Raw genomic sequence first — 13,218 nt, 5'->3', positions numbered from 1 at the left:
CGATTTCACCCAAGCACCGGGGATGCCAAGGTACAATAACCCCATTTACTCCTAGTCCTACTCTTCGTTGAAGAGTAGCACTACGAGTAATGGCATCTTCCTCGTGTCTCTAGTTACCAAGGCCTTCCACACACGAATCCGTCTCCACTACATTATTTTATAGACCTCCCTCTCAAGGACGGCGTCTAGGGCTTTCAACCATTGCAAATGAAAGGGGACTTGGGGGGCAGCAAGTTGCCCCATATTGCCAGTCAGCAGTTTAATAACAGCGATATATTCCTTAAAATATCATTTACGTTCTGGGGCTTACTGTGTGCGCTCTGCAGCGCTTATCTTTACAAGCTGCGTTGGCTGGAGCCCGACGTGCCATCACTTCCAATGGGGAAAGTAGAAGTGTTATCACTTTGTTTTCTTTCACCACTAGTTCCCTCCACATCAGCCACTTGCTTACATAGAAGGATTCATTGCTATTCAGCGGGCATTCAGTGTTTCAGGTCCCTGCTGGCTCGCCGTTAAATGATAATTGGCGGCTATTAACCTCATCTTTATCTCCATTACAAATGTATGCTCCCACAGGTTCCTCAGGCTGCTTTCCCCTCTAAGCAAGCGAGTGCATGGGGTAACAATCAAGTTGAAATGAGCCCTCACACAACTTCAGCCGGGCTGGGCCCTCTCGACTCATTTGTGGTATAAAACCCCCTTAACCTTCCCACAATCATACTATCCATACTTTATAAAAACAATGCGGTTGAAAACTCGAGTGAACTCATCCTGCTAGATAGATATCTCAGCCACTTTTGATACCATCCGTCACGAGATTCTCCTAAAAAAGACTGGAAGGTATTAGCATTAAAGAATCAGCTCTACACTCGATCACCTCCTAATGCAAACCACAATCCTGGGCCCCTATAATTCCCGGCTTCGCCCACCTTCTTGCAGAGTACTGCAAGGATCCACACTCTCACATCTACTCTTCAACATTTATATGACACCCCTACTAGACACTAATACATCTCATATCTGTGGCTATAACTATGCAGATGACACACAAATCTATACATTTGTGAAAGACATCACCAAACGCTCCAGACATTAAAAACTTCCTGTCATGGATGAAAGCAAACAGACTAAAACTCAACCCTAGCAAAACAAAGCCGATGCTCTGTAATCCTACAGGTTCAGACTCCACCACAACCCCTTGGCCTGACAAGATGGGCTCCTGCCCAAACCCATCAACCATAGTAAGAAATCTTGGAATGAGAATGGACAACAACCTCACTCTTGATCCACAGGTCAAAGCAATTACCTTACTTAACATTGACCCACAGCGCCAAGGCCATCATTTCTCTAATACTATCCAAACAGGAGTATGCAAACAGCCTCCATCTCGGACTCCCAGATTACCTAATAAGGAAACTTGAAAGAGTTCAAAATGCAGCCACCGCACTAGTTCTCAGAATGAAACTATTTAAACATACCATGCCAGCATTACGAACTCTCCAGTGGCTTCCTATCAAAAAAAGGGTTCATTTCAAAACCATAGAGGGGGCCCCTCTTCCATCAGAATTATCTTTCAACATACACTCCTTCTGTTACTAGTACTAGTCCCAAACTAACAAAAAACGTCAAGAAAGATCCTCTAAGTTCTGGCTACAAAACTGGAACACCCTGCCCAAATCTCTTTGCCTGGAGAGAACCACCTGTCTTTCAGGAAACAGCTCAAGACTTGGCTTTTCAATCAAACACTTTGAAAGAAATTAAAAAATAATAGCAACCAACAAAAAGTCTGTACACCAAACCTTGGGCTAATTTACAACAAGCATTTTCTGAAACTCTTGGCACTGCATCTGCGGGAAACAAATCTCCTGCGTGACTCTGGTCAGCATATTTTATCTCAGTGAAATCTACCATCAAGAGCCATGAAGGGGCCCCCCCTTACCCCTTAATCCCCACCCCTCAAAACAATATTGTTTTTTTTTTCAATGTTCAGCGATCGCTTTAGAAAATGATTTGACAAAAACACAGACATGCCAAAATGCTTACCAAATACAAAGACATTTTGTCTCTCAAGTTTAACTTTTAATGTCCAGATTGTTGACAGTATGCAATGCCTCATTTTTGGCATTTCAGCTAGAGTGCCTTTATTAAACTATCTACAATTTAATTCAGCATTTTATTCACAAAAGACCCAATTCAGAATCCTTCATAGTTTGTGTCTCTGCAACAAATATATTCAAATGAACCAATTCGCAAAACTTTCACATTGCTTTGCGAGTCGCTTGGCAGACCAATTGGATAAGATGTGCCTGGGTCAAAACATTATGTAGAAAGGCATCTGTCACAGCCCGCCGCGGGTGACCTGTGCACTGGTGCAGATGGATTGAGCTGGATGTTGCCGTGGCGTATGGTCGACCAGGGACACACACCACACTATGCGTCCCAGCAGCGCAGACGCCGACAGCCACTCTGCTGCTCTTCTGGCCTGGATTTCTGGTTTCTTTCTGTTTCTCTGGAACCCTCACTTGTTAACTCACGGATTTGGTACCTGGATCTCCCTCCCTTTCGGCATTGGATTACTTGGCCTTTTTGGATCTCTTGTTTTTTTACTTTGGCTGTGCTTCCTACATTGCGTTACTTGGATTGTGCTTCTGAATACAGAGACTTGGATTTTTGTTGTTGTTTGGGTTTGTTTCCTGTATTCACTTAGATTGCACCCTCATTCCGTTTGGGTAAGCTCCCTGCGGACTTGGTGTGGTTTTCTTCCCCGTTATATTCCTGCTCTCTGGAAACTTTAGGACACCTGGTAGTTTGACTTGGTACCAGGCTGATATCTGACTTAAGGACTCAGGTGCGCGTCTGTTGGTTCTGGCAAGACAGGTAGGTCCATCGTCCATTCCACTTCTCCAAGGTAGGAAGAGGGGGAAAATGGGTTCGGGGAGGTCAACAGTGACAGGTACTTCTAACTTGTGTAACCAAATCATTTTTTTTCTTCTTTGCAGCCCGGGAGAAGCCGCGTTTTGCTCAACCACCTTTTTGCCGGACTACACCTCCCAGCAGCAATTTTGTCTGTTTGTGGGGGTGCAGACTGGAGGAAAGTCCACTATTCTTCTATCTTCGCCTCGTGCTGCGCAGATGGAAGAGGCCTCCATCTCTATTACCCTAATTTTATATCAGAGAACCAGGCATTTCGTCTATTTTAATTTGGCACCTTTTGCTAGCCACAAATATGCAACGTTTATTTGAAAAAAAACTGGCCTGTACTCACGGGCTCCACAAACTCAAACTTCTTCCGTTCCTGGATTTCCTGCAGCTTGCACACGTATTCCAGGGACAACTCGTAGAAATGTTGTCGGTTCAGCTCCACTTGGCAGTCTGCCTAAGTGCAAAAAACAAACGTTGAAGATTATAGGTATATGGTGTACGACTAAGAGCAGGCCCCACAAATCTCCATTTGGACAAAGAGACCCAAAAACCAAAACAAAAAGCTTTTGCGTCATTAGTATGAATTCTGCACAAACAAGTATCTAAATCATTATGAAAAACCCCCCAAGTAAATTCCCAAGAAGGTTTAACAAATGAAGCTTGTACTTTGCCACAGTAAAACATATTTCATTCATAGTCAAATCTTTTCATCCTCTTTGGAGCCCGAGTGTAGAATCGACACATTACAACAATATCCTACTGCACTCTAGTGGGAGTTCTACCCTATTTCTAGAATAATCAGTCCTCACACACACACACACTACCTAAAGCATTATTTCATATGAGATTGCAACATGCCTCATACAAGCTGGCTGCTTCTGGATGCCAAAAGCCATTGGGGAAGATTTAAGAAACAGACACGTGAGGTTTGATGGGGCGGGGGGTAAGGTTCAGAGTTTAAGGGGGGTGACACGATTAAAAGGAGGACTCAAGGTCAGTTTCACTGTGTGACGATAGGTGGTATTGCCATAAAAATACTTTTAATACAAAGTGAGGTTGATGGTCTTTTGAAACCCGTAGTTAACTCAGTTGGAGGAAGGCCTGCTTGAGTACTTACATCTTTGTTAAGCTTTTCTGCATTTTCGTTTTCTTAGCTTCTCGGAGCCCGTAGTAGAATTTGATTCACCAAGCGAAATATGTTTGAAAACAGTGTTGGAGGCCACAGAAAAAGTACAGTGTTGTTTAAAAGGTAAAGATGGTAACGCACATTGAAGTTATAACCTGGCACAATCATGCAACGTTGACTACACCATTTGCTGCTGGTGCCAAAACGTGGTTGTAGAACCTCCTGCGTGGGATACATCCCTTAGAACCGGTTATTTTAACCACACTCTATTTTTTCCACTCGACAAGTCTGACCACACCACCATGCCACTGTCGATCACCTATTCAACCATGGCCCACAAAGGCCAGGCAAACGCCCTCTTACTCTGCGCCACTCATTAAAAATCTTCCCAGTCAATCACCTAGAAGCAAACTTCACAATCTTCCTCACCACAGGGAATGCCTAGGTCCTCCTAGAATTATTCAACAACTCGGCTGTGAATCTGGTGGACACTCATGCCCCCTAAAAACATAAAAAAGCAGGCTATTATCAAACAATCCGCCCCTTGGTTTACTCCTGAGCTTGCCTCAAACCATAACTCAGAGCCCTAGAGAAACGGTGGTGCAAAAACCATAGTCTTGGCGATTTCACAACCTCAAATCTCTCTGTGCCAACTAAGAATTAGATTATCGAGGCCAAAGTAGCTTACTACTCCATCACTATTGCGGGAGCCTCCAATAGGCGCAAAGCCGCCTTTCAAGTAGTAAAGCATTTTACCAAAGCCTCACTCGACCCAGAGGTGCAAGCAACTCAGGGAAAATCCAACTAGTTTAATTGAAAAAATAGACACAATAAGACAGATCATTGAATCAACCTGCAACAGCACTAACCCCCCTGCACTCTTGCACGCACACTGCCCCTCTGAACTAAATCATCCCCCAATCTCCTAAACAAATAATTGCCTCCCAAACCTATTTCCTACTCCGATGATGATATCCAAGCCTCCATCCTTAAATAATAGATGGGCCCGCTGCTCAATGCACTACTCCGCATCATTAATGCCTCCCCCACAGAAGGGCCATTTCCAGACAGCCTCACGACTGAAAAAACAAACCTAGACCCAGGTGATCTGGACAACTAATGGCCCATTACAAACCTCCCGTTTAGTGGCAAAACCTTGACACAAAGTAGTTGATACACAACTACTTCGCCAGAAACTATATACTACACCTCTTAAATGACCAAAAGTCTGGGTTCTGTCCCAAGTGTAGCATCAAGACGCCTAGCATCCAGGGGGTGGATGATCCCAAACAAATCAAGCATAAGGGCAACTCGTTCTCCTTGCCCTCTCTGCTGCATTTGACACAGTCTACCGCTATATCCTCTCTCTCGTCACCAATAGGATCAGATTCTCTGGTACTGTCCTGAATTAGTTCTCAGGCAGACATGAGGCCGTCCGTTGCGCTCTAGTCAACTCCCAGTCTCCTGCAAAGTCACCCAAGGCTCCACCCTCTCACCAATCCTTTTTTTAACCTTTACATGAAGCCTCTGGGTACACTCCTCAAAGACCGAGATGGAACAAGTTACTTACCTGTAACTGTTGTTCTCCAGCATTGGTCTGGCATGGATTCACATGCACATTCTACTAATAACCAATCACTGGTCTCTGGCTCATACTACCCCCAGCCAATGACTGCCCTCTACCTAAGCCCCTCCTCTGGCAGCCATCTTCAGATTTGGTAGCACTTAAAGTGGCAGTAGGACCAAAAGAAGAGCCGCAGAGGGGTTGGAGGGAGGGTTTGCATGCAAATCCATGCCAGACCCATTCTGGAGAACAGTTACAGGCAAGTAACTTGTTCCTTCTCCAGCACAGGGTCTGGCATGGATTCACATGCTCATGAATACATTAATACATAGCAGTACACACATGCACAACCACGGGAGGTTGCAAGGCTCAACATTAAACATTTCAACAACTGAACATTAAGCATCTCTTACCTCCTCACCATGCTCACCTTCAAGCTCCCGGTCGAGCCAGTAGAATCTTGTGAAGGTGTGCGTCGACCTCCACGTTGCAGCCCTGCTGATGTCCAGCAGGGGCACACCAGACAGGAACGCCGTAGTAGCAGGGATCGCTCTGGTTGAATGTGCTCTCGGACAGCCGGGCAACGGTCGGTTTGCCAACCGGTGACAGTGCATGATGCAGCCGGAGAGCCATCTGGAAATGGAAGCCTTCGAGAGGGCCTTCCCTTGCTTCACAGGGCCAAAGTTCACAAACAGCTGTGATGTCTTCCGAAAACTCTTCGTGCGGTCCACGTAGAACTTCAGCGCTCTAGCCACATCCAGCGAGTGCAAAGTCTCCTCAGCCTGTGACGAAGGCGACGGGAAGAAAATAGGTAACACCAAGGGCTTGTTGAGATGGAAGTCCGACGGCACCTTGGGCATGAAGGAGGGGTGCGTCCTCAGCACTACTCTAGTCTCGTTGAATGTCAGATATGGAGGGATACAGGAGAGGGCCTGGATCTCTCCCACCCGTCGTGCAGAGGTGATGGCCACAAGAAACGCTGTCTTCCACGATAGGAACTTCAACTGTGCCGAATGCAAAGGCTCGAATGGCGGGCCCATGAGCCTGGTCAGCACCACGTTGAGCTCCCACGCCGGAGCCTTCACCGGCGTAAACGAACGGAACAGTCCTGTCATGAACTCCTTCACCAGGCGATGAGACCACAGGGATGACCACACCGGAGTTCTGGTGTAGCGGGAGATCGCCGCCAGATGTATTTTGATGGAGGCGTGCGCCAGCCCCGCCTTGGCCAGCGACAGCAAGTACGGCAGCACTTGAGGGGCCATAATCTGCAGAGGGTTGATCTTTTGTGCACGGCACCAGACAGAGAACCTCTTCCATTTGTGTCCATAGCACTTAAGAGTCGAAGACGCCCTGGCCTTTGCAAGCACCTCCTTGCAGTCTGCTGGGATATCGTACCCACCGAACGCTAGCGCTGCAGGAGCCAGGCCTGCAGGTTCAGTGATCCCGGGTCGTGATGGAGGATGGCGCCTCCTTCCCTGGCGAGAAGATCCGCGTCCGTCGGCAGTTTGACTGGGGGGGACGCTGACATGTCCAGAAGGTCCGGGAACCAGATCTGACTCGGCCACGCCGGTGCGACGAGGATCATCCTGCACCGGGGCCATCTGAGTTGACTGATGAGTCGCGGCGGGAACGCATACAGGACAGGCCGTCCCAGGGGAATGAGAATACGTCGGCCATGCTCCCCGGTTGGGGGAACCTGCTGGCGAACCTCCGGCACTTGGTGTTCGTCGCCGTCACAAATAGATCTATCTGGGGATTGCCCCATCGTGGGAACAGGAGATCCACTTGATCCTGCTGAAGCTCCCACTCGTGGCAAGAGCGCAGCTCCCTGCTGAGTGAGTCGGCGATGGTGTTCTTTATTCCTGCCAGATGGAAGGGTACCAGGAACATCCCGTGGGCAACGGCCCAGTGCCACAGATCTTGCGCTTCCTTGGATAGGGCTGGGGATCTGGTGCCCCCCTACTTCCGGATGTGGAACATCGTGGTGGTGTTATCGGTGAAGACCCTCACCACCTTGCCCTTGAGGGACGGGAGGAACGACCCGAGGGCCCAGAACACGGCTTGGAGCTCCAGGACGTTGATGTGTAGTGACCTCTCCTCCGGGAGCCAAAGGCCTCTTGCATGGAGATCTCCGGTGTGCGCTCCCCATCCTTCCAGGGAGGCGTCCGTCGTCACCGTTTCCTTATGTGCTGGGGTCTGGAAGTCCATACCCACCGCTAGATGTGCGCGGTTGCCCCACCATCGGATCGCTTGGCGGAAAGTCTTGTTGAGGGAGATCTTGTCTTCGAAGTTGCCCGCCGCTTGCATCCAACGGGCGTCGAGGAACTCCTGCAGTGGCCGCATCCACAACCTTCACAGATGCACGAGGTAGATGTATGACATCATGTCAAGCAGGGACTTGATGGACCTCACCCTGGCCACTTTTATGGTCAACAGCCTTTTATGGTCAACAGCCGTTGTACCTTGGCGAGGATGGCTTTCGTCCTCTCCTCAGACGGTGAAGCCAACCGTGCCACTGTGTCGAGTCTGGCTCCCAGGAACAGGGCGTCCTGCAACGGCACCAAGTGGGACTTTGCGAAGTTGATAGAGAATCCCAGTTCCGTGAGCAGGTGGATGGTCTTCGCTGTGTGATCGACGGCGAGATCCCTTGACTTTGCTCGGGTGAGCCAATCGTCCAGATAGGGGTATACGTGGATCCCCTGCAGGCGCTGCCGCACCGCCACTGGGGCCAGGCACTTGGTGAAGACCCATAGCGCTGTCTTCAATCCGAAGGGCAGGGCCATGAACTGGTAGTGCCGCCCTTGGACCACGAACCGTAGGAACCTTCGATGTCCTTTTCGTATGGGGATGTGGAAGTAAGCGTCCTCCAAGTCCAGCGACGAAAGGAAGTCGTCATCCTCCAATTGTCCCAGCATGTGCTGAAGGGTGACCATCCAGAACTTCTGGGACTTGATGTATTTGTTGAGGCGGCAAAGGTCTAGGATTGGCCGCCAGCCACCAGTCTTCTTTCGGACAAAGAAGTACCGCGAGTATACTCCGGAGCCCCGGAGCATCTTTGGGACGAGTTCAATCGTGCCCTTTTTAAGCATTGCTCGTACCTCCAGAAGCAGCTGTGGCACATGGTGTTCTTTCCTGGCCACAGGTGGGAAACTTTCTTTGGAACTCCAGGGAGTGCCCGTTGACTAGGGCATCCAGCACCCAATGGTTGGTGAAGATGGACTCCCACATGCTGATGAATTTCGCCAGCCGGCCTCCCACCGGGGTGCTCGGGTGGGGGCCCGACGTCACAGCCGGTTCTGTCTTGTTTCGCAGAGGTCTTGCCACCTTGGCCTCCTTGGCGACGACGACGATGTCCTCCTGTCTTGTTGCGGCCTCTGTAGGCTTCCTGCGACGAGGAGCGGGCTGCCTGGCGGTACAACGAGGCACTGCCGCCGAATCCTTTGGAGGCACCCTGAGACTTGCCTCCGGAGGTCCGAAAGGACGGCCGCCGTTGGAGAGAACCCAGGGCCCGAGCCATCTCCAAGTCCACCTTGATGGCCTGCAGTGACTCGCCCACTGCCTTGCCAAACAGGTTGTTCCTGTCGAAGGGCATGTTCAGTACCTGACGGAAATCAGTGGCCCTGAGCCAACCGCGCCGGCGAAGGCAAACGCTGTTGCTCATCTGGCGAAAGCCGGTGTCGGCGATGTCCGTGGCCACCGTGATGGCGTGATCAGACGCCACCTCACCTTCCTGCTGCATTTCAAGGGCTTATGCCCTCTTGCCATCTGGGAGGAAGTCCAGGATGGGAGCGACCACGATCGCGAGGGCGTTTGCCGCCTTGATGGTCGTTGCTGCCGACGAAATGACCCGTCGTCCCATGGCACCCAGCTTCTTCCCCTCGTCGTCTGGCGGGGAAGTGGTAGTTGATGCCGTCGCCCCTGCCGATTTCTTCTTAGCCGCCACGGAGACCACCGAATCCGGGGTCAGCTGTGCCCTGAGGCACATAGGAGCGGAATCCGGGACCCGGTACTTCTTCTCGTACCGGTCCCTCTTCGCAGGGCAGGGGGTGATGAGATCTGTCCCGTCGTCATCCGTCCCCGTTGTTGCCGTCTCCGCCCCAGTCTCGTCCCTCGGAGGAGGGGATGGGGTGAAGGCTGGAAGGGAGGTGGAGGATGGACTCGCCTCCGCTTGTTCGGTGGGCTCCCCGAAGATCCAGGCACCGCTGGATCGTTCGCTGGTGGTAAGGGCAACCTTGTCCTTATCTCCCTACACAGGGTCTGCAAAGCCATCAAGATTGCTCCTGAATTGTCTTGTAGTATCGGTTGTGGCGTGGGTTCCTCCGCTTCCTCAACAGTCCGCGGTTCCTCGTCAGCCCCACCATTGCTCTCTACGTCCGCCTCGTCGGGATCCCTCCCGTAGGCCCTGGCGCCCTGGCCTCCTCTAACTTCTTGACCAGGATCTTTTTGACACCAGCCAGCTCATCCTCGAGGTGGTATCCGTGTCAGCTAGGGCTACCGTGCCCCCACCCCTCTTTCTCATCTCGGGGTTTCACAGGGGTCTTCTCGATAGGCTGGAAAGATGTTTCCGTCCTGCGTGGCAGGGAAACTCTAAGCCCGGAGGTCGTCTCCACTGGGGTAGCCTCCACAGGCTTTGCCAGGGCCGCCACGACTCCTTCAATCGAGGCCTTTGCCGGGTGAATCAGGGCCTTCACGACCTTGGGCGCGTCTGAGGCCTTCACCATAGGGGGAGGGTCACTGCCTCGCCCCCCCTCGGCTTTCTCTGTCGGGATCAACCGGGGCTTCTCCCAAAGCTTACCCGGGTTCTCCGACTTCCTTTTCACCGAGCCAGAGCGTTGGCTCGTGGATTTTGGCATCAGTGACATTGCGCCCTGCCTTGCAGCCGAGGAGCCCGAACCAACTGCGGTCCCGGTGCCCGCAGTGCTTATCCTTTTGTTGGGCTCCCATCGCCGGAGCGCCTTCAAAAGGTCTTAAAAGACCGCTCGGATTTCTTATTCTTCTCACCTGCTGCTGGGCTCTTCCCCTCCAGCCAGTTGGTGAGTCAAGTACGACGATCCTTCATTGTCCAGACGGACATGTTCTTACAGAACGCACAGTCCTTCTCCACGTGCGATTCGTCATAGTGAAGGCAGTAGAGGCACCGGGAGTGCTCATCTTCCTTGAAGACGTTCTGTAATCCACATCCTGGGCAGTTCCTGAACAGTTTGGATCCAGTAGGCGTCAAATCTCCATTGTCCTGGGCCATGTCCGAAACGGGATAGGCCTCAAAGGTCTTCCGGAATCCTCCAAGAAGTGTAATTCGACAAAAACCCGCCCTTGAGGGGCGTAGAAAAATTCTGAAACGGGTCCCTGTTGATCGGAAGAAGAATTGGTAGAGCTTGAGGCTCGAATTGACCGAAAAAGCAGGAGTAAACTCTTTGAAAAAACGCAATACGCAGTAAAAGCTCGAGAGCTAAGCACGAGGACGCCCAACACTTGAACGTGCAGTAAAAATCTGAAGATGGCCGGGGGCGCTGTTGCGCACGACTGCAATGGCTGCCTGATACGAGGGCTCCGGCCCGATTGATATCCGTCTGGAAATTAATCCTTTTTCTAGAGCCAACTGCGGAGCGCCGAGCGGAGGGTTGAGTGGAGTAAGGCACCGTGCATACACATGTGAAATCCTGGCAGCGCTGGGGCAGTGCTTCCCGAGATACGTCGTGTGTACGGTTTGCCAAGGCCAGGCAGGAGTGCTGATCGCGCTGGGGAACCAGAGACCTGAGGCCTCGAGTCGCAGACGCTCTAGGTGGCTGGAGCATAGAGAGGAGCGGCCCGGAGTGCTGATGGGTGCAGGACTCGCGGCTGAAACAACTATAGCTGGCTGGGACTGGTCAACCCAAGGTGGGTGCCCGACACCTAAGTCCGAGGCAAAGTGGAGCGTGTTGGCTGCAGCGGTCACAGGACCGGGACCGGTAAGCTGAGGCTGCTGGACTTAGAGCCTGCGTGGGTTTGCCGAATTGTCACCGTCGGTGGGGAGGCCCTGACAAACTGAGCACTTGATCCAGAACACGGAGGAAACAGGTGTCCGCGGCACATTGCGGGGAAGCCGGGCGATTGCCCCCCCCACAGTGGAAGCTACAGTGGTGAGGCTTTGTCGGAGCCCACCCTCCCTGAAAGGAAGCACGTAACAAACAGCAAGTGGAGAAATGCCTATATGAAACGAATCCTGATCTAAAGTACTGTGTCGGCCGCGGAGCAACGGGGAAAACGAGAAATCCACACTCCCTGATGGACATGAGCTAACAGGCACTGAACTATCCTGTACGAGTGTGGTGAGCAAACAACGTGGCAGATATGACTGCATTACTTACCGCAAAAGCATTTCTGATGGTTGTATCTGATTAGATTCACATGCTGTGCATAGGTCCGACATCCAGTGGTCACTGCGGAGTATTGCATTTTGTTTTTCGTAGTCGAAAAGGGGACGTCGACAAGGCGTGTCTGTAACACTATCCCTATAGTGACGTGCGTTGTACCCACAATCCCTCACGCGTCGAGGTCCCTCTGTTTGTATTTTTCTGCCCTGAGGGAGCCTTCTAGACGTGAGTGAGTACAGAAAAGAGAGAAATATAGAAAAGGATGTCTATGTTCCTTCCATCCGAGCGGGGAGGAAGGGTGGGCGCATGTGAATCTAAGCAGATACAACCATCAGAAATGCTTTTACGGTAAGTAATGCATTGTCTTCTGATGTTTGTTAATCTGCTTAGAATCACATGCTGTGCATAGACTAGCGAGCAGTACCCGGAGTTGGTGGTGGGTTATGAGAAGGAACAGTAGAGAAAAGATGTCTTAATACTGCCTGTCCCACCTGGGAGTCAGATCTAGAGTGTGCATCTAGACAGTAGTGTTTTGTAAAGGTGTGCACAGAACTCCAGGTAGCCGCTTTGCAGATGGACTCAAGGGGAACATTTGCAATGAACGCCATGGAAGCCCCAGTGCCTCGAGTGGAATGTGCTCTTGGCTTGAAGGTTAGTTCTCTCTTAGCAAGAGTGTAACAGAGAGTGATGCATTGAACAATCCATCTAGATATAGTGGACTTTGAAACTGCTTCTCCTTCTCTTCCTGCCGCCACAGAGACAAAGAACTGATTAGTCTTTCTCAGTGGTCTGGTTCTTTCCATGTAGAACATGACAGCTCTGCGTACATCTAGTGTATGCAGACTTTTTTCTCCCAAGCTGGAAGGGTTTTGAAAGAACGTTTTGTATTATTGTATGTATCATCACCAATTGTATTATTGTTCAGTGTACCCCCGCTACCTCCTGCTACTATATAAACTGCACTAGATAAAATGTCTTTGATACCCGTTTACCCATGTTACCATTGTATCCTTATTGTAACTCCACGGGACGTTATTTAGTTTGCTGTATGTAACTAAGCTATACAACACTCTTACTATGTTCGCGCCTTGTTATCCTTGTGGTTATGTGCGCATTATAAATAATAAAACAAACAAACAAAAACGTTGGTAGTTCTATTGACTGGTTTACATGAAATTTCGAGATGAATTTTGGTGCAAACCTTGGGTGTGTGCGTAGAACCACCTTATCCTTGTGAACTGTTACGAAGG

The 13,218-nt window shown here is 50.6% G+C and overlaps 1 protein-coding gene across 2 annotated transcripts in view; it reads right to left on the bottom strand.

Annotated features, from left to right (window-relative positions):
• Nucleotides 1-13,218, bottom strand: part of ARHGAP10 (Rho GTPase activating protein 10) — a 2,208,119-nt gene that overhangs the window by 1,347,359 nt on the left and 847,542 nt on the right. For both annotated transcript variants that reach the window (XM_069631250.1, XM_069631251.1), the window contains exon 6: nt 3,266-3,376. In XM_069631250.1, coding sequence (XP_069487351.1) covers nt 3,266-3,376 — 111 coding nt within the window. The remainder of the gene's footprint in view (nt 1-3,265; nt 3,377-13,218) is intronic.

This window comes from Ambystoma mexicanum, chromosome 6q (assembly GCF_040938575.1).
Source record: "Ambystoma mexicanum isolate Mex_15411 chromosome 6q, UKY_AmexF1_1, whole genome shotgun sequence".
Classification (NCBI taxonomy): Eukaryota; Metazoa; Chordata; class Amphibia; order Caudata; family Ambystomatidae; genus Ambystoma; species Ambystoma mexicanum.
The sequence above is the reverse complement of the archived record's forward strand: the minus strand, read 5'-3'. Positions and strand labels throughout refer to the sequence as shown.